This window comes from Apus apus, chromosome Z, assembly GCF_020740795.1.
Source record: "Apus apus isolate bApuApu2 chromosome Z, bApuApu2.pri.cur, whole genome shotgun sequence".
In the NCBI taxonomy this organism is placed as follows: Eukaryota; Metazoa; Chordata; class Aves; order Apodiformes; family Apodidae; genus Apus; species Apus apus.
In genome coordinates, this window is record NC_067312.1 from 59,699,768 (window position 1) to 59,721,792 (window position 22,025).

Genomic DNA, 22,025 nt, shown 5'->3' on the forward strand with positions numbered 1-22,025 from the left:
GAAAGTATGAAAGGGTAATTCAAGACAGCAGCCTCATGCTGCTTCTCAATTGTTTATAGGACCAGGAGCACACCAATATGCCCTCAGACAGGAACTCTGCTTTTCCATGGCCCCAGAGCACACAAAAGAGCCGCTGGCTCAGGAAATATAGTGTGCCCTTTAACTGTATAGCTTAGCCATGTCTGGAGGGGTTTGGCTTGATTGGTTCCTAAACAGCAATAGCAGAACATAAATCTTAGACGAAGCTTTCTAAAAAGATTCTTCATTCCCATGATTTCCTGTCTGCAAAATCTCCTGATAACTCTGATCACAGTCTTCCTCTCACCTATCAAACCCAAGCGAACTAAATCACTGCAGCATCAATCAGCCCAAAGGGACCTTTTGTTTCTGGGTTGTACAACCAAAGGAATCCAACAATTACATCAGCCATTCTACTGGAGCAATTTTTAAGTGTTTTTCTAAATCTTCACATCTATCCTGTGGCATCCATTTTAAGCAACATCAAGTTGATATGTAGAGACTCAAATGGTGGGCCTTCTTCAGGTGTTCCTATGGCAATATATGCTATATAATTTTTCTGATAAGTTTGGGTGGACAGTTGATTTATTTAAATATATCTAAGACAAGGGTAAAGCTCCCCCTGTTAAACAATCTGTGATGATAAATGAGAAAGGAGTAAAACACTGAAACAAATAGTTCTGTGACCAGGTGTTTCCAAACACATGGTAAAGTCAGAATTGTGTCTGCACTGACTGCTGTGTTTTTCTTACCACGTGCTGGCAAAGAGTTTGTGGCTGTTTCAACATATCCTGTCTTTTGAGCAAAAGCACAAGCTTCTTATGGTCTATACATTGTGCAGAAGTCCTCCCAACCATTCCATACATCCTTTAGATTTTTTCACAGGCAGATGGTTTACATTTAAAAACCAATGTTGCCACTAACAAGATGAAGCAAGATGAAATTACACCCTCCTTGATACCACAGAGCTGAAGATTTGCTAAAGTCATGCAGTATTGTTCTTGCCTCTATGTATCACATCCAGAAAGCAGAGCTAGATGCAGCAACAAATCAGATTGGTGAAAAATTCCAGCATTTCTACATATTTTTCATTTCACTTTAGTTAAAATATTTTCTGAACTTTAAATGCTTCACTTTGAATTTAGAGCTTTGTGTATTTCTTTTATTCCTTATTTTTATAGTATACATTTAAAAGTTACAACGTTATTATATTTCTGTTCATAATTACTTTTTGTTATTAGAATTACAGTAGGTATTTTGGTAACAAAAATATTCAGTTTTACTCAGTATGTTAATTATTGGTGTTACATTCATATATTTAATTGTTCACTGTTTCATGACTGATATTTAAAAAGATAATGCATAGAAAATGACTATATAAAATTAAAATGTGAGCCATTTAAAATATTTTTCAAAATGAGAATAATTTAAAAAACTGCACAGTCCACTGCTTTTGAAATGTTCTACTTCATATTAACTCTGAGTGTAATTTTAATTTTTTTTCAGCAAAATTAATGTTTCCTATTTGCTACTGAAGATACACACATATTCTACCACTGTCATGCAGCAAGATTTGCTTTGGTGGGTATACTAACTGCTGTACCTATGAATTTATGTCTACAGTTAGCACAAGTAAAGCTGAGGATTCAACTCTGAGCATGACATCTCAGTTTTGAGAGGCTCTTGAAGAGGGGTTAAATAAAAAATAGAATTAAAATAATTAAATACAAAACAGAAGAAAAAAGTTGCAATGCCAGCATGCCAACTGCAAGCCCCTAGTATTATTTTGTTACTTACAGCCTCTATCTCTGAGCTATTTTGTAGTTAGCTATTTTGGTGGACCCTAGCAAACTCTACTTGCACAGCTTTTCTTCATTTCACCAGATGGCCCCAGGGGACTGCAGGGTCAAGAAGTGATTTCTGAGGCTATTGGGAGGGGTGGTCCTTTCTGTATGATAGGATGCTTAGTTAGCTCTCAGTGTGCATTTTGCTGTTATTTTGTTGTGGTAACCAGTTTTATACTGAAGAGAAAAGGCAAGATCCTTTTGGAAGCAAGAACAAAGACCTTTGCAATTGAGTAGAAAGGAGAGTGTTTGCATAAAGGTTTTAGCATAAAAGTTGTAACATTAGACTTCACTAATTTCTCATTTGGTTTTGAGGCAACAATCTTTCTACATGTACTAAAACATGTAATGTAAGCAAGTGAGCAGATGTTTTTGTTTTGTGTTTTTTTTAGCCCTCCTGTTAGAAATCTATTGTTCCAGTTCTCTGATTGTTTGGATCATTCCTGGAATTCTTGTTTTCAACTTAAAAATTCCAGAAATGTTGTCTTGCTGCTTGTCTGCTTCTTTATTTTACAATTGTAAACAAAATTGCTTTGTTGACGGTACTTACAACACAGAATAAGAAAATCTTTAAATGCCTGTAACCAGCTGTGTATGTTCACATTCAGTGTTTTTCTTTTAAATAATCATGTGGAAAAGATGTGGCATGTTGTAAAGGTGTACCGAGACCTATTTCAGGTTCAGCCAGCAGAAGAGTAATAATAGAGATACATACTTAGAGCAGTGCCATGCTAAACTTTTATAAAGGGTTCTCAGAAATTTATGCTGTCTCAGTTAGCAATATCTATGATATTCGCAATTAGAGATAGATAGACACCTTCTTTATACCTATAAAACTCATACTTTACAGTGCCTCATCCCATACTTCTTTCCAGTTCCAAATTTGTCACCCAGTTCCCTCCACAGTACCTCTCTCCTCTCTTGTTAATTTCAAGGTCATGAAAATGGCAAGTATTGGGGTGGCAAACCACTATACCAACCACACCATGTACCCTCAGATTTCTGCATGTGGAATTGCATGTGATTAGGTACCTTTCTGTGGAAGGTTTGATGGTAGATGGGGCAATAGGCTCATTTTGGTTCCTGAATACTGCTGGTTGCTTCAGATGTTGGTGACTATAATTATTTTACAATTGCTGGATAGATGTTTGGAAAATAAAGATTTTTAGAAGCTTTTCAGTGTGTAAGCAATACTAGTGAGACTTCAGGCAAGGAAAACTGATGGCTGCGCAAGTGGAAGATAGCTCCAAGATGAACTTTTAGCTTGGTCTTGTCTTCTCTATGCTGTAGTAACAACTGCTCCACTGAGCTGTGAGGTGCTAAGGTAGGGGGGAACCTATCTGATACAAGCCTCTCTGATTTTTGAAAGGGATATAGCATGGCAACAGAGAGGGCAATAACAATAAACACAGTTGTTGGGCTATAGTCTGCTTGGTTGCAGTTTCAGAAGGACAGCCATAATGTTAAAATGAAGACATCATTCCCCATAGTGAAGTCTTTAGTTCTTGCAAGATCATGACTTTTGGGAAGAGGACTGAGATAATTCTTGGGATGCTCTCCAAGCTCCATTATTTCTGCTACATGCTACCCACAACATGGAAACATTAAGATACTTAAAGTGATCCCAGATTGTCATTTTACGACACAATAAAATACGTTTATGCAACTGAAGTTCTATTACATGGAGAAGGGGAAAAATGATGAAGTAGTATAACAAAAGTGACATACTGGCAGGGATTTGGCTCAGTTGGTTTTTTTTAAAGATACAATTGTGTTAATTCAACATTGAAAATATTCCCAGTTTGAGAAATAAAACCCATCAAAGTAAATATATGCAGTTGCTCTATTCAGAGGAGTCCTGCAGAGTTGCACTTGGTCCAACAAGTTTGTCTGGGATATTTCTCCTAATATTATTTTGAAAAAATTACTCATTGTCTGAGAAGATTCCCCAGCAAGAGGACTAACCCCATAATGTACACAGAATGTGAACAGGAAAGTAAAGAAACTGAGAATGGAGTAAAACATTGTAGATTGGTTTGCATTACATTCAAACAGAATTAGTTAAGGGAAAAATAATTAACAAGCAGAAAGAAAATGACATGTATTCAGAGAGGTGGCTCCTGAAGGGCTAAAGGGAGGGTTAAAATGATGGCAGATCTTTCTTTGGAAGGTGTATTTTTCACTGTGCTCTAGGGTGCTTCTTCCATTTGACAGTATTTTTCTGGCCCAGAGAAACAGTAGTTAACTACTGTACACCCATTCAATATCAATTGCGCTGTTGTCTATTTGTGTTTCCTGACTAGTCTGCACCCTCTCTGTATCTCACACTGGCATTGGCCAGGGACTACAATCCAGAAGCTTGCAGAAGGAACTCAGTTGATGTGAGGTCTGCATTTTGCCCATTTTGCTTCCCAAATCCAAATGGAGACAAGTTGTTAGGGTTCAACATTTGGTATTCTCATGCCTTTTGAAATGAGATTGGAAGATTACTGCAGAGGATTGGGTTCTAATGTACTCTTATTTGTATCCAAGAAAGACAATACTCACAGCCCTAACAACAAAAATATGAAAAGTGGAATAAAGATGAAGGAGAATAGAGCCAGATTTGGCAGAACAAAGGTTACATTTGGGGTTATTCAAGTTTTGCAAAGTCAGACATCCTAGAAGCTGAAGAAACATCTGTAAGGGCTAGTCCACATCAAATGAGTATGAGGCCAGTAAATAAACTCAGAGAAATGAAACTGGAGTTTTTCAGATCACGGGTTGTGGATCATGTTATCTTGATTCTTGAGCTCCACCTATGAGTTTGTGAATCTCAAGGATCTCCTCATACAAACATGGAGTAAATGGTGCCTTTGAGGAGCTAGAAGTTCTAAAGAAGTTCTAAAGAAGGCATAAAGATGTTCTCAGGGCCTAACCCCAGGGTTAGCAACACACTAAAGTGAGCAGAAGGAAAAGAGTTGTGGACAAAACAGATAAATAAAACAAAAAGTGATTATTTTTTATGAGTGCTTTTTCATTCTTTACAAAATCTATACTGTTCTTGCGTATCAATATAGAGCATAAATTAATCTGATGGAGTAAATGTGACACATATGTCTAAATCAATATAGGACAAGAAAGGTAATACTCTTTGTTCAATGTAGGTGACGTCTCAGCAACGTTTGGGGGAAAATTTTGCAGAATATGCTTTTATGTAATCCATGCAAAATAGGAGTGTCTCAACTACATGTTGTGGGCCATCTTTGTTTTGAAATATATAATCTCTGTTTTCATCAAGATGTAGAGAAAGAAATGGGAATATCAGCAAAATATGAGTGATGTTATTCTACACAGTGGTCTCCAAAAACTTTCTGCAGAGAAGGCCAGCACTGGTATCACTTTTTGGCAGCAGTGGAACAACTTTCTTGTCTTCCACCATTCATGCCAAATAATTCAGTGTTTTTACACTCTCACTGTCTTTATTACTCATTCCTCTGCATGTCGAAATGTCTTGATTTACAAAAAAGTATCCTATCAAGGCTCAATGTAGCTATAAACTCAAGATGTTGCTCAGATGTGAAGCTCAGATTCAGCTTTGTGTATCAACCACAGAGGGAAAATAAAACTTTGCTGTGAAGCATCTGTTTATAAACCCTGAGATGCCATTCACTGCAGTAGAATATGCAACAGTAACCATCTGAAAGGAAAAGAGAACACTCTGTTATGGTATGGAAATAAATGCTTCGGCATTCACATTTTATTGGCACAGGCACAATTTTGAGCACATTGTCAGGAAAGGAGTCATGCAATGAGGGACTGAGGGAATATTAAATTGGTAGACAGATTGAGGATGTGCTTGAAAGGGGTAATCAAAACCAGGAGGGCTTTACACTTTAGAAAAGGAAACATTACAAGGCATAGACTGCTCATCCTGAACATCACTTGTAACACCCATAAAATAGGTGTGGGGTTAGTAATAAAAACTGAGATTGCTTGAAAAGCATCCAATAGCTTCCCATGAGGTCCCCAAAACAAAAGTTATTTTAAAATTCCTTTTTCTAAGTGACCCCATTATAAGCCTGGTGCAGCTATGTTGGAGATCTGCTTGGACTTCCGGGTTCTTCTCTTCCTCAGGGTCAGCTTCAGGGTGGAGGACATGGATCTTGTGGGATGCAGGTTTTAAGTTCTGGTTAAAATTGCAGTTGTGATTGTAGGGTTACTTCATTCCCACCAAGAGTGACACTGGGGAAGAAAGTAAGACCCACTCATTATGAGAAGGGCAGCAAGTGAAAATTGCACCCGTTTAGGCAAATTGCATCTATGTGTGCATCCATGCAATGGATTGTTGTCCGTTACTGTTCTTATGCAAGAGCCCTTTCTTTTGCCACAGCACAAGAGCCTTCCCTGGAATTACCTCTGTCCGTTTTCCTCATTTTACCTTGCTCGTCTCTAGATCTAGGCATTACAGTGATGCTTCTGAGATGGGTTGTGAACCCCTGCTTTCCCCAAACCATAAGGAAACATACGATCTGTGCACTGTTCCTTCTAGAACCAGGGGTTCTAGATGTAAGGCCAAGAGTTACACGTGATGCTAGCAATAAATCCCTGGAAGAGAGGAAGATCTAGGTGCATGCTGGTATTAAAAGATGGACATGACACTGAATCAGTATCACATCAGAGCAGTAAAGGAGGCATCGTGAACGAAAGAGGTCCTTCAAGATATTAACTATACCAATTTGGGACATTTGTGGGAAAAGTGCCTTAATGAATAAAGTTGATAAAAAATACAACAAATGTTTTCCTTTCCAAGTAATTGAGTAGATAATTTGATTTCCCAGAAGTCACTAGCTGACAATTTCAAAAATAATAGCAAGATATGATATAGAGAAGCCATAAGAGAAGGAAGGACACGTGGCTCATGCAATTTGTTTAACAGCTTCTCTTTCCCCATGCTGAGTTGAAAACACAATTTCTAAAAACCTGTATGACTGGATCACTGGATGAGGTCTAGTCACCACAGCAAGTCATCCCAAAGGCTCACCAGGCAGTGGGGTGGGAAGAAGCCTGGGGCCACCCTCCTTCTAAGTGAGTAGCAATACAAAACTGCTCATCCCCAGTGTCAGCATCAAGCTCCACATAGCCTGAAGCTTTGAATTGTTTCCCAGAATGTACTTGTTTTTTCCTTGGTATTTGTTCTAGTCTATCTGCAGCTTCCTGCTCTTCTTGCCTTGCAGCTTGATTTGCTAATTTCAAAGTGAAGACTGTGGCTTTCTGTTTCAGAACAAACTAGTAACTTATATTGCATGCACCTAAACTGTCTCAGGTTAAACTTTTCTTAGTCTTAGGTCATATTTTTAAAATTTTTTATTAATTTTTGGGGGTGCAAGGGGAGCTGTGATTTTGTCATCCCTGTAGCAGACATGAAGGATTTGGGATCTTCCCTTTAATCTCCCTCACAGAAATTTGAAAATTTGATGCTGTAAATTGATTATAAAAAACACAGCTTCCTCATCCTGACTCTCCCTGGCTATAGTATTCCTGCAGCTGGGCTCTGATCAATTAGAAACCATGACCTGACTAAACTAGTGCTGCAGTCTGCTGCCTTCAAAGCCCTGTGGCTTCCTACCATATCTCAACACCTTGCCAGAAGCTGGGAGTTGTCTTCTCACTGATCTTCATTATCACCATCTCCATTTTCCTCAGAAGTACATCCTGACTCTGTTCTCCTAACACTTGTCCAGGATCTTCTCAGAAGCCAACACAGCACACTTACGAGTCAGTGGCATGGACCAGCCTGCAGTCCCAGCTCTCCAAAAAAGAAAGATCAGAAATATTTACTCAAATCTATTTGTGTAGTTGAGCTATCTGCAGAGCACCTACTGTATCACTAGACCTGCAAGAAGTTCCAGCTTTTGTAACTATAGTTTTTAAAACACAAATGCACAAAAGTGTTTATTTTACTAACAGAAGGAGGCATTCAGAGACTGATCCATATCCTTTATTCTGTTATGATCTTTTGTACACTGAAGATACGTCTAATACCCAGAAGCATTATTGGTTTAGACACATTAATTTTAGGTGAAAACGTTATTGCTATGCTGTTGTGAGTAGGGACATCCCCTTTCCACGTCCTGTTCTACATCACATTCTCTGTAAGGAGGTGACCTGTACAACAGCACAGGGTACATCCACTCCCCAGGTCTATGCACACAAAGGTGTATGAATTATAATTCACAATTCATGCATTTTGAAGCACTTACATTACTTATGCCATATACATATTTTCTTGTGTTATGTTGCATGGCACCAAGTACAGAGATTTGCCAAAAATATTTAAACTATTTGCCAGTCAATCATATAGGCTTCAGCAGAGTTCTTCTTTTTTGTCTGGATGGATCAGAAGTTTAGGGACCCGATGAGATCGGATTAAAGTTTTGCAACAGAAAACCTGGCAAGTAAGAATGGAGAACTGCACTGGGATTGCAGGCTGCACCAAGATGAAAATGCTAAGCAAGCATGGAGCTCTGAGATGCAAGAACAGGATGCTAAAGAGTTAAACTGGAGACTTGCTTTATTCCATTTATAAACCAGTCTCAAGCCTTAGCATGTTTGCACCAAAAATCTGCCAGGAAGAGGCCCTGGAAAACAAACTCTCTAGAGTCTGTAGGGATACACAGCCCTGGCCAATTTGATCACAAGTTGACACATAGCCACATTCTGTAGTGAAGCATGGGTTTGTTGGACAAAGAAAGATGTAGGGATTGTTTTGTGAACTTCTTCAAGCAAAGTGTCTTGCAAAACATAATACCCAGATTCTGGGGATACAGACTACCTGTAAGCTTTAAAGATATTGAAGTCTCGGGTGCTCAGTTCTCTGCCAGCTTGTTGCATAGTTTGATTGGTTTAATTGAGATTTTAATAGGGAAAGCAATTGTCCTCATCTCTCAGCAAGTTTGCAAAATTTGGCAGATCACAAAATGTAGAAAACATCTTGGTTTACGAGCTAAGAGGACAGATTTAAAAACAGTCTTTCAGTACCTGAAGTATAGATAGAAGCATACATATATAGGGCTTTTTAAGATGATGAGCAAATGGTGCTTGCTGTAGACATGCAATAATAATGCTCTGTTGCAGAGCTAACTCTCAGCACAGAAAAAGCAGCTTCCTAGGATAGTGGGACACAAAAAGTTAATTAGAGCGATACAGATAGGTTGGCCCAAGGGAGTAGATCTGTAGAGAAACGCAGTTGGTACAGACAACCCAGTCCTCTAAACATATGTATTTCCAGGGAGTTAACTTCGGATTAGCTGTGGTGTCCTGGGCTTCTCTCTTCTGGTGTCCTGGACTAAATGCCCATCAGTGGTTGGAGTGCATGAGGTGCCCCAGGATATCGTTTTCAAACCCCCCGACAAAGACAGAGCATTGTTCATTGTTCTGGACAGACAGGCTGGCTGGCATTGGCCAAATGTGGACGAGGAGGTTATTTCCAGCAGGAACAGCCATTGCTCTCTCTTCTGCTATCCTCCTTGGAGTAACAGGAGAGCAAGCTGGATGCTCTAAGGTTCTGCTTATTTTCCTTCCAGCTCCCCGTGCAGCTCTAGGGATGAAATAAGCTTTGTGAAGCATTTCCTGTACTTGGCTGTTGCAATCTCAGGCTTGCACACAATCCAAGAGCCTGCTTGCAACCAAATACAATTAAACAAGAGAAGACATATGTGACCTTGGTCCAACTCCATGGGTGAGAAATAGTTTACAGTATCTCAATGTCAATTCTTCAAACTTCAACTTGCTGTTCCTCCTAGAGAGCTGATAAATCTCAATATGACTAGCACTCAGGGGACAAATACCACATTCCTGGTTCATTTCAGTGAAGCTGCCAGAAAACTAGCAGGCATCTGAAAGCTTGTAAAACACTTAATAAAAAGGGCCAACAACTTTGAAAATGCCACCATTCATCATATCAAGCAATATCAATTTACTAACATTTAATAACATTTAAAAAAAACCCACTTGCAAGTTATTTCTGGTAAACTGTTTGCTCATGTTCATACAGTCTCACCAGGCACATGCCTGAAAAGGTTCGCATATTTGGAAAAAGCTGATACCTATTCAATTTAAGTGCAGTATCAATCAGAAAACACTAAACTTTACAAAGAAAAAGTTAAATGTCATCTGGAACAAAAACTCACACACTGCAAATGATTCATGTGTTCACTCATCCTTTTTTTTATTAAATCCTTGACTTTTTTTTTTTCGAAACTTCATTTCAGTGCTAAGCAAACTGGTGGAAATGTGACACATTTCTTTCCCACATATCCTCATTTGCAAAATTTGGTGTATCAGTCCTACTGATTGCCTGCCACACCTTTAAAGCCAACGGATAGAGTTACCAAGTGATAGAGTTACCAGCTAGACAAAAAATTACTTCTAAAACTGCAGCCTCCTTAATTCCAGCTAGGATAGCCTGGTGCAGTTTTGTCTCCTGGTCATATTCTGGATAGTGGTTTTCAAGTTTGCTGTGGTTGCTTCTTGGTCACTTTCCACATTGCTTTGCAGATCTCCTTCTGTTCCCAGGAGATGCTTTACTGACCCTCCCCTTGGAGGGGGTGTCTATTTCAGAAATTGTACCTTCAAACAGGGCTTCAGGCTTCTCTTGCTCCTTTGTGCACCCTGAGCTGCTTGGAGGGAGTCTTCTCCAGCCCTGAGTGCAACTTTGCTCATTGGAAACACTGATCATTTTGTTAATGGCAAGTTTTGTAGTTCATCACCCCATTTTACCTATACAACTTAGGGATTACCCCATTGTCCTCCACAAGCAGAGGTATCCGAAGAAATTGCTTGGTTGTGCCCCAGTTGCTGCCTTTTCTCCACTGGTGAGAATTGTTGCTCCTACCCACTGTTTGCTGTGTAGATCCAAACGAATGCATTGGCACATAGCTCCACAGAGGCAGTCAGTGAGGCCCTAGCAAAAAGCTCAGAGCTGGTCCATTGAACAAGAACAGAACTTAAAAACTAACGTTTGCATTGTTTGGCAAGAGTATTATCAGTGGCCTTTTGGTCCAAAACACCAAGGAATCCATTTGAATTAAAGCACAAATGAAAGTTCAGTTACAGCATCAGACATCACTACAAATAATGGCAACATTTCAAGCATGCTTCGCTACACACAATTTTTTAAATTAGATGCATGACTATCAATGGTGAAAGCACTTTCCTTGCACATATAGTGACCACCATCCAGTGACACCTCACTCCAAACCATTCATCTGAGTTTTCAATATCACATTTTTTGACAATATTCCAATGCTTGGTCAAATTTGACTCTTTTAAATTGGAAGTTTTCTCCACATTGCCCTTCTGTACTGGCCAGTTCAGACAATCTTGTCAATATGAATACAGACCCATGTTCAGTTACTACCATGCCAGCTTATAAACCTTATATATGTCAGACCCATACAGGGAGCATATGAACTCTCTTTAGGACAGACACATTGAAACAGAGGTTTTGATGGTGGGTTTTTTGTTTGTATGTTTGCTTGGTTGTTTTTTTTACGGAAAGGAAACCTCATAATTTTAAGTCTAATTCAAAATATTTGGCAACTAGTATCACCTGTGTTGGCTTTGATATTGAAGATACATACACAATGAAGGAGGATATAAAATACTGATCCTGAGCCTGCAGGAAACCTGAGGACTTCTTTGACATATCCAGTAAGAAGTTATGATCAACTGCTCATGCTTGGCTCATGTGCTTAGCTGCACTTATTTGCAGCTGTGCTAACCATGTATGTCCACCTATAGCCCACACTTAGTTAAGATGGCTGGGAAACCTGAAATACCTGCTACATCAGACCTCCAGAGCAGTAGTAAAAGTCTGCAACTTCAGTATCTCCTATGGAATAGCTACTGCCACAGATACATTCAGGCACTGTAATACTTTCAGCTCTGATATGTTATGGGCTCTGTTAAAGGAGAATCAATGATGCAGAGCAAACTACAGTGCATAAAATGAGCAGACCAAATTAAAAAAATATATAGGGATTTCATGCATGTAGGTGGTGTACATGGATCCCTCATGCCTAGAAGGAGCATTGGTCTGACTTCTGACTTCCTAAACATAGAAAAATTCAGGCATCTTCCCAAATCCTGAAGAGGAAACCAGATTTACATTTCTAGTAAAAACAACATTTCAGGAGTGCTGATCATGCCCAACTCCTATTGTTGGAATTGCCATACATGACATTACTTTGAACTTCTCAAATTAGGTCGAACAAATCACTAATAATGTGATTTAGAGAATCATCTTTCAGCCTAGCAATTATTTCACATTACTTAAACACGTGATTATCCTTTTCCTTGGCACCCAGTATACACAACTTATGATGATACTACAGCATTTCTTATGAAAACAATAATATTTATCTGAAAATCTTGATTAACTTTAAGGATGTGTCATTGTAATATTTTGCAAATTGAAATTTTGTGTCAAATTTCCTGACCAGATACAACATGAACTGTTATTTACCTTACTGCACCTTAATGGATAGTACATCATATGTGACCTTTTTCTGTTGTTTAAAACTCAGTGAACGCTGATGGGACTTGGAACAGCTAGTGAATGTGGCACAGTCCCCTTTGTCTGGAACAAGACAGTAAAGTTTGTCAGACACTTTGGTGTCCTTCAGAATGACAGAGCTGCCTGACTCCTTTTAAAACAGGTGATTCACTTCTACCTTCAGATGTGTAATAGAGGCTTTTGCTGACTTAAATAAAAGACTCCTGTTTCCATGCAAGGTCAAGATTTGGGCTGAGCTATGGACTGAGCAAAAGACTGCAAGACATGACATGGCCCAGGACCACATGCAGCTTCACCTTCAGAAACATGTCATTTGGACATGTTAACTCTGCAAACAAGTTCAGCAGATTGGTGAACTGTAATATTTGCAACATAAGCTACTCACATGTTTTGCACTGCATGTTCATAAGTGTTTTCCTATTTCAAACACATGAGTTCCCACCAGGAGGGGAATCCACAGCTGCGGATTTGTAAAACCATTTAGTCTTTTTAGAACAGTTATAAATTAATTGGAAGAAAAAGGTACTTAAGAACAGTTTGTAAAATACCTAATGTAAATCGTAACTATTGTGTTTTTATTAGGTGTTAATTGAGGAAAGGAGCTGGTTTGAATACTCAACTGCAAACAAGAGCAAATAAAGCATATTTTAAGGAGATGAACTGTAAACTTTAAAACATATCCTGTACCATTACAAAAGGCAGTCTTCCCATGGGCTTATAACTTAAGAGTTTACAGTGCAGTTCTGCTGCTTTTCACAGACATGGAATGAAATGCCTTCCAGTTCTGGGTTTTGCCTGTGCCTTTTTTTGAGAGGGTGAGTGTTGAAGCATGGTTTTAGTGAACAATTTGAGGGTGTATTAAAACGTTTGGAAAACAGGCCACTGAAATCTTCAAAATTTCAACATCTGGGGTCTTGCCTTAGGAACAGTGGTGCAGTTCTGTGATTTCTTCTTCTTGTCATCTACTTCTTTGCAGCCTTTTATTTCATGACCTTTCAGGGAGCTCTTGATCATTCATCTTAGTCAGTCTCAGTAGTGTGTTAGCACTTCCATGGGATGGAGCAATTCTGTGGACTGGCACAACAAACTGCTTCCCAAACTTATGGTAATAAAAAGAGGGATAAGATGCTTTCCTAAACACTTGAAAACATTTTATGTGAAATGTTTGAAGTGCTATGCAGCAGGTCATACTTGACTGAGGGCACTTTATTCAGGGTTGCTCTGTGGCTGCAGGTCCAGTGACCTCCAAGAAGGTTGTTGGATATTGTTGTAAAGTCCTAATATGAGAGCAATATAACAGATGCTGCAAAACATGCCAGGAGAAAAGGGAGAAACTGCTGATGTGCAAGATGAAGAGAAGAGGTATGCAAGGCATGTGCAAGAACAGAAAGGTGAAAGGATGATGGGTTGAGTGGAAAGAATACAGAGGGCTGAACAGCAGAAGTAGAAACCAGTCCTAGGGTGTGGGTGGGGAAGACTGGAGTAAACTGAGTGGTAAATGAGAACAAAATTACAAAAGAAGCACACAAGTCAAATCGTGTGAAAGACTACAGAAGATGGGCCAGTGCCAGAAGACAGCCTGTTGGGAAGCTAATGGGTAACAGCAGCACAGGCATTGAAGCAGGCAGAAAATGAGACAAGAAGGGTGGGAGAGACAAGAACCAGCAGGATAGGCTGGCAGAAGGGATCCTCTCCATCCCTCAAGTGACAGGCAAACAGCAAAATATGGTCTTCTGCTGGGACCAGGAACTTCTTTGTTCAATGGCTCAGAACTATTGCCTAGACCTGCCCTGTCATCCCCAGTGTGAGGGAAGCAATGGGTTTATTCTGTACATGACCATGGAAAAGGTATCTCTCCCAATTAAGAATTAAATTAGATGGAAGGATAACCTTTAGTGTTAGGTCGTTGAGCTGAATTTACTTTAGCCAGCTTGGCTGTAACTCTGAAAACAAAACAGACTGCAATACCAAATCCAATGCCTGGATTTTGCAAACAGAGCTCTTTGGTGTTGGGGGTGGCTGTTGTGTGAACTACAAGCCCAAGGGAATTGACTTGGGTTCAAAACAAGGGGGGGGGGGGGAAATCCTGAATTAAAAAAAAAAAAAAAAAAAAGGAGGGGAAAAAAACTACTTGTAATCCAGATTAAAAAGTGCTCAACGCACATGAGTGCCACTAGTCCTGGCTATTGCTCCTGTTAATGCATGGCTCACAGGCATTTGAAAGGGGAGCTGCAACTAAGCAGAGCCAACAGGCAAGTTTTACGAAGTGACAAAGGTTTAATTTTGCAACCTCACTCTCAATCTGGCCTCAATTCGGCAAACCCTTTAAGTATGCGTTTAACTGGGAACACGGGATTAATCCTATTGATTGTAATGGGGCTAACTACGCTTGTACTGCATGGTTACAGTCAAAGACTCAGCTGAACTACGCAGGGATTTGAGGCTATAAACAAGTAAGATTTATTAGAAACCCCCTTTGGTCACGCTTTTTTAATGCACCAAACACTTCTCCGATTCCATGTCTTTCCCCAGCTGTTCTAACGTGGATTTCCCCCAAAAGCGAATCTGCCATAACCAAACCATTCTGCATACTTCATGCCGCTGGTTTTCTCATCCTTTCTCTTGAAAAAGTACGACTATTTGTGGGTATGGATTTGTGTTCTGTTTTCCGGGCAGCCGCTCCCGCCGGGGCGCGGGCAGCCCCGGCCCGACGGCCGCCCCGGGGTACCGGGCCATTCGGCTGCCCTCGAGCCGGGTGTGCAGGGACCCGTCCCGGCTGTGCAGCGCCGTCTGCCCGGGCAGTGCCGTCGGTTCGGGCGGTGCCGGTATCGCTCATTCTCGGGCGAGGACCCCAGCCAGCATCATCGCCCACCCCCGTCCCCTGGGGTCTAGGAGCCGCTGCTCGGCTGCCTCCCGTCTCGTCCCACCCGCAGGCTGCTTGCTGAAGCAGGGGGGAAGGGGCTGCCCTCGCCTCAAGCTGCCCCTCTGCCCGCCGCGCCCCGCTCCCCTCCCCCTCCGCGACGGTCCCGGAGTTCCCGGCTGCCCATCCCGCCGGAGCAGCCCTCCTGGGACCAGCTTCCCTGGGAGGGGAGGACCCATCTCCCCTAGCCCGGCCCGGCCCGGCCCGGCGCGGCGCGTCCCGCCCTCAGACGCGCTCACTCCCCCGCGCCGCCACCCCGTAAGTACCGGTGGTCGCGGAGCGCGCCGAGCGGCGGGGATGGGTCCCCGCGGGCTGTACGTGGGGCGCCGGGCGGCCGCCCTGCTGGCCGCGCTGCTGCTGGCCCTGCTGGCCGCGCTCCTGGCTCTCGCCGCCCTGTACGGGCGCTGCCGGCAGGAGGCGCCGCCGCCGCCGACCCCCTCGCCCGCCGCCCCCAGCCCCGCCGCCCCGCCGGGGCCCGCTCCCGTCGGCGGCTCCGGCCGCCGCCTGCCCCGCCACCTCCTGCCGCTCCACTACGACCTGGAGCTGTGGCCGCGGGTGCGGCCGGGCCAGGAGGGGCCCTTCTCCTTCAGCGGGCAGGTGAACATCACGGTGCGCTGCCTACAGGACACGGGCTCGGCGGTGCTGCACAGCTCCGGGCTGCGCAGCCGCGGGGCCGCCGCTGTGCGCGGGCCCTTGCCCGAGGCGGTCGCCGCCGTGGAGGTGGCGGGAGTGCGGCTGGAGGAGGCGGACGAGGTGTTGGTGCTGGAGCTGAGCGGACAGCTGCGGGCAGGGCACCGCTACGTGCTGCAGCTGGGCTTCCAGGGCCGGCTGGAGGAGGACCTCGACGGGCTCTTCCTCACCCGCTACACCGACCAGGGACGGAGCAGGTAGGCGGTGGCCGCCGCCCCGGGGACCTCGTTCGCTCGTTCCCCTTCGCTGACGGCCCCGCAGGTCCCGCAGCCCCGCAGCGGGGTCACCCGTGACGTGGAGGCGTCGTATGCAGCTCCGGGAGCTGCTGCATCTCCGCAGAGAGTGTTTCATGTGGTGCCAGGGCTGGACGGGCACTTGCGGCAGCATCTCGTTGCCTTGGGTGGTGAGAGAGGTGGCTGCTTTGCACGGCAGGGCTGCCCGGGGCGGGGTCGCCTCTTTGCGCACCTTGTCCCCAGGTGTACATCACAGCCTGCAAAGATAACTTATCAGGAGCTCATGTTTGTGTTCCCTGATGGTCGCTCTCCTCTCCAGAGAGCACCAGCTAAGTTGCCCTGGCTTTCCTTCAGCAGCTGACTTGATCCAAACCACCAGCCCGCGGTGGCTTGCAAAGTGCTGGGGTGATGTACAAAGACCTCCTCGCTCGCAGCGGCTGGCGAGGAGCTGCCTACTCCGGAGTTAGTCTGGGAGAGAGCTCCCTTGGAGTCTGTCAGGCGGGGGAGGGGTCTGTCTTTGTCAGAGGAAAGAGACTATCTCGAATGGTCAAGCAGTGTTTTCGGGACAGTTTCACCGCTCTCTCAGTGTCCCTGCCTGGCAGCAGGGAGTCTGGCAATAGCTGTGCCCAGTTCCTGGGAGCCATAGGCTGGCTCAGAGTCTTCATCCTGGCCTTGCACATCCATGTCTGAGTGCACTGAGAGCTCCTCACCTCCTCTACCCATGTCTGTGGGGTGCATGTCCTTATGACACGAAACCCAGGATTTTGGATATGTGCTAGGGCATGAGTTTAGAGGTTTTGACCACCTGCAGTTTCAGAAGTATGATGAATTGGGATGGGTGGTTGCCTTAGGCTGCTGGACTTTGTGCTGTTTCACATGACGTTGTCATCAAACAACCAATTATTGCCATTTTTTCACCCACAAAATAATGCTTGCTTCTTAATTTTTTTATTTGGGATCTTCTCAAGGTGAGTGGAATCATAAACTTCTGAATGTGAAACTTGCTAAGGAGAAGTGAAATTTAGGATTATGATTCAGATTGTCCCAGTGGAAGACAGATTTCTCAAATAAGGGAGAGCTGAATAAATTGCTCCTTTTAAAGTGAATTAATTTTTAATAATTAAAGATGTAATGAATTCCTGAGGATTAGCAATCAGAAGGAGAACTAGAGTTAAAGTGTTCTTGGCTCCCATCAATGAGTCTACTATCTCAGCAGTTCACAGACTTCTTGTTTAAGCAGGTAATATTCAGTTACCCTCAAGATCCATACATGCAAGTGCCTGTATGAGCAGCAATAATAAGAAACCACAAAATAAAGTTAATAGTTTTCATTGAAATGGAGAAGAACTATGTGTTTTTTCTGCAACAATGAGTTGGCTTTTCAGCTGCCAGTTCTGGTGGAAATCCTTACTGATATTGTTTGACACATCTGGAAAATTTAACTTGTGCAAACTTTTTTTTTTTTTTTTTAAAAGAAGGGAGGTAAGTTTGTTAGTCTTTGGGAAAAATGCAGTATGGTAGCAGGTATTTTTTAAGAAATATATTCTGATTCACTTCATTTGCTATTTCTTCATTCACGGAATTTTTTGTGCAATTTTTGTGATAAGGAAAATCTAGAACACTTTGCTTAATTTACATAATTGAAGAAAATTCCAACGAGTGAGAAAGGAACAAGCACCTAATTATTTAATATTGTATCAGTGCATTCTCTGATGCTGTATTAATTCAGTTAAGTCCTATCTAAAAGAAACTGGATTAGATTGGCATTTTCTGAATCAAGCTGTATAACAGTCAGAGGATACGGGGGAAAAAAATGCTAATGTCAGCTGTGCTGCCACTGTAGAAAATAAGAAAGAAAAAAAAATCATTAAAATAGTGTGTATAGTTCAACTTCCAGCTGTTTAAAGGATTTATGACAATAGTTCCATTCTTAGCTCATCACAAAGCAGTAATGAAATGTGAGGCCACACTCTGGTTAAAGAGATGTTCAGACAGTAAAATAAATCAAGGGAAATCCACTGATATATTGTTTTGGTTACTTGTTCCTGCCCACATTCCTGATATTCTTGACTGGATTTTGCATATCTTTTTCTGCTTTAAAAAGGCTTTCTCTGAATCCAGAGCATGCAACAGAATCTTGTTATTTTTTTCCTCCACTAAGAATTAAGTTATTGTTTTACCAGCCTAATCTGGTGGGATCCAGTTACATCGAAAGGGTTTTGCCTTCCTTTTAGTTTGGAAAAGGTGTGTTTTGAGAGATGTTGTCTCTAAGCTCTACCAAGCTGTTAATGACGGAAAAAGTTGGATTCTAATGGATTATTATAGATCAGGAGTGATTTTAAAACATTCAGTGCCCTTCAGCTGTAAGTACAAAGCCCATTACTATGCTGTGAGGAAACCACTATCTCCAGCAGACTGTCCTGTAGTTTTCCTGGGTGACTTGTACCTGGATCTGAAGACCTTTGGGGTCTGATTCCTGCCTAAGCTTCTTAAGCTCATAAACCATCAGCTGTGACAGACAATGTGCTGTTTATCTGCAGTCATACTGTCTCCTGTGTTTCTCGCACATTCTACAAGTCTTAAGTGCTTTTTGTTATTTGTGCTTGTGAAATCACTAAACACTTCTCATTTCAGAAGAGTAAGCACAGAAGGGCAGTCTTTCAGTAAACAGCTAGATCCTAAAGAGAAGCTAAGTCCTTGAAATATTTGTTCCATCTGATCTTTGGCACCAGCTTTTTTCTTGGTCAGATATCCACATTGTTATTGGCAGAATTGTATAGCTGACACAAAATATTCCCTGTCCACTCTCCAAGTCAGAGCAGGAGCACAGTGGCAAGGTGATAGGGGAAAGCTGTACACAGAGACAGTGTAAAAGAGAACACAACAAAGCCAAGACTTCACTTAATTTCCAACACCAAAATTTGTATCAGTTTGATCATTGATGACTGCATGTGTTTTTACTGTTGACTATGTGTACTACCCATCTGATCCAGCCTTACATGCATAGGAAGAATAATTTTTTTTTTTACATAAAACATTTCTTCTATAATTATGCTGGTTTTTTATCAGGTGAAACAGCATCCACTAGGCATTAATGTTCTATGCAGGATGCATTCCTCATTTTCCTTTTCTTGTTTTTGAAATAACAAAAATAAATAAACTAAAAAAAGAGCCAGTGTAGTATAAATTGTCAAAGATTTAGGCTAAGAGATCCTGTTATCTGTTTTGTTTTCATTATTTTGGAGTATTATGGCTTGTATTTTGTTTTACTAGGGGGAGAAAGCATTATACAATCATTGTGAAAAAAAGAAAATTAAATCAATGTACAAAATTGTAGGCTTAAGAGAGGAATTTATTTGTCTGCTTAGGAAACATAACGTTTTAAAAAAAAAATTTCCTTTTGGGTGCTAAGTTTTATGATAATATTGCAGTGTGGAAAAAAATACTATTAATTCAGTTCATGCTAATACCTTCACCCTAAAAAATAAAAACTAACCACCAAACAAGAAAAAAGCTGCAACAATAATTAATAATTCTGACAAATAGTATGAGGTAAAGTGTGTTTGAAACACCAGTTATTTGCGTAACATGCACAAAAGATTCCCATTTTTCTTTTTTGAGTCCTGCTGAAAAATAAAATATAATCCATCCTCGTGTTTCTCTTTGTATCACAATGCTTTTGCCCAATTATAGGCTGTCTTGTATTCTTGAACAAGAATTTATTGGAGGCAAATTTGCTAAGTGTTTGCATCTGTTTCTGCTGGTACAGAGCCTCCTGAGGTGGTAATTGTGCTGATGCAGGGGAATTTGTGGTTGTGGTGTTGCTCAGTGTTTCCTAGAACCAAGCTGGGACTGACTGCACAACTGAAAGCGCAGAAGCGTACTTTGCTGCATGAGAATAAGTAGTTATTTTCAGTTATTTATTCCCTCAGTGAAGTTGCCTGTTACTTTTGCTGCTCCTGTGCAACCCTGGCAGAAGTTTAAGTCGCTTTCTGTCATTGGACAGGATAGAGAAGGAGAGGGGGTGATACTTCTGTCACAGGTGACAAGCAAGGCAGCTGATGGCTGGAACAGCACACACTTGACTCTGCAGGGAATCAGATCTACAAAGAAAATCTTCCTGCACTGACAGGCAAGAAGTCCCCCTGTATAGCTCTCTCTCTTGAGCCATTCCTTGCTTCAAAGACATGGACAGTAAGGATTGAGTGTATCTTTGAGCCTGGAGGAGACTCAGGGCACCTTAACACCCTCTACAACTACCTGAAGGGAGGTTGTAGTCAGGTGGAGGTCGGGCTCTTTTCCCAGCTAGTGACAGGATGGGAGGGCATGGCCTGAAGCTGAACCAGGAGAGGTTTAGATTGGATATTAGGAAGCACTTCCTCACAGAGAGGGTGATCGGACATTGGAATTGACTGCCCAGGGAAGTGGTGGAGGCACCATACTTGGAGGTGTTTAAGGAAAGACTCGATGTGGCACTTAGTGCCAAGGTCTAGCTGATCTGGTGGTGTTGGTCATTGGCTGGACTTGATGATCTCAGAGCTTTTTTCCAGCCTCAATGATTCTGTGATTCTGTGATTCAGCAATTCAGCAAGTTTGCTTATAATACCAACCTGTGTGGAGCAGTTGACACCCTAGAGGAAAGGGATACCATCCAGAGGGACCTTGACAGGCTGGAGAGGTGGGGCAATGCCAACCTCATTTAAGTTCAACAAGGCCAAGTGCAAGGTCCTGCACCTCCATCAGCGCAACCCCAGGCACAAATACAGGCTGGGGGGAAAATGTATTATGAGCAGTCCTGAGGAGAAGGCCTTGGGGGTGGTAGTAGATGAGAAGCTTGACATGAGCTGCCAGTGTGTACTGGAGCCCAGAAGGCCAACTGTGTCCTGGGCTACATCAAAAGAAGTGTGGCCAGCAGGGCCAGGGAGGTGATTCTGCCCCTCTACTCTGCTCTGGTGAGACCCCACCTGGAATACTGTGTACAGTTTTGGAGTGGGAGAGGGTCCAGAGAAAGACCATGAAGATGATCAAAGGGCTGGAGAGCTCTGCTGTGAAGACAGGCTGAGAGAGTTGGGGCTGTTCAGCCTAGAGAAGAGAAAGCTCCAGGGAGACCTTAGAGCACCTTCCAGTGCCTGAAGGGGCTACAGGAAAGCTGAGGAGGGGCTTTTCACCAGAGAGGGCAATGATAGGACAAGGGGTAATGGTTTTAAACTGAAAGGGGGAAGATAAAGGTTAGACATCAGGAGGAAGTTCTTCACCAAGAGGGCAGTAAGGTACTGGAACAGGTTGCTCAGGGAGGTTGTGGAAGCCCCCTCTCTGGAGGTGTTCAAGGCCAGGTTGGATGAAGCTTTGTGCAACCTGGTCTAGTGTGAGGTGTCCGTGCTCATGGCAGGGAGGTTGGAATCTGATGATCTTTAAGGTCCCTTCCAACCTTAACCATTCTTTGTTTCTATGATTCTAATCATAACTGTGTGTAAACATGTGTTTAACATGGGTTCTTTTAAATGTCATAAAATGTGGTATGGTACAGTATCAAATAAGTGTATTAAGTGCAAAATGTACCATATTACGAGAGTACAGTGCTTTTACACAGTTGTCCTGTTGTTATTAAGTCAGTTCCCCAACATCATCAATGAGGATTACATAGTGTAGGTGAGCTGTTAATGCTTTCAGCACTGTGTTCATCTGACTGGCTTTAAGCAGGGTTAGATAGCCCAGGTATTAAGATGACAACAGTTAAGTATCTTTCAAAAGAAGAGGGTTCT

The 22,025-nt window shown here is 42.4% G+C and overlaps 1 protein-coding gene across 1 annotated transcript in view; it reads left to right on the forward strand.

The window, feature by feature from the left end:
* Window positions 1-15,637: 15,637 nt before the first annotated feature.
* LVRN (laeverin) overlaps window positions 15,638-22,025 on the forward strand; it is a 35,256-nt gene continuing 28,868 nt past the window's right edge. Inside the window, exon 1 of the mRNA XM_051642739.1 lies at window positions 15,638-16,227. Coding sequence (XP_051498699.1) covers window positions 15,638-16,227 — 590 coding nt within the window. The remainder of the gene's footprint in view (window positions 16,228-22,025) is intronic.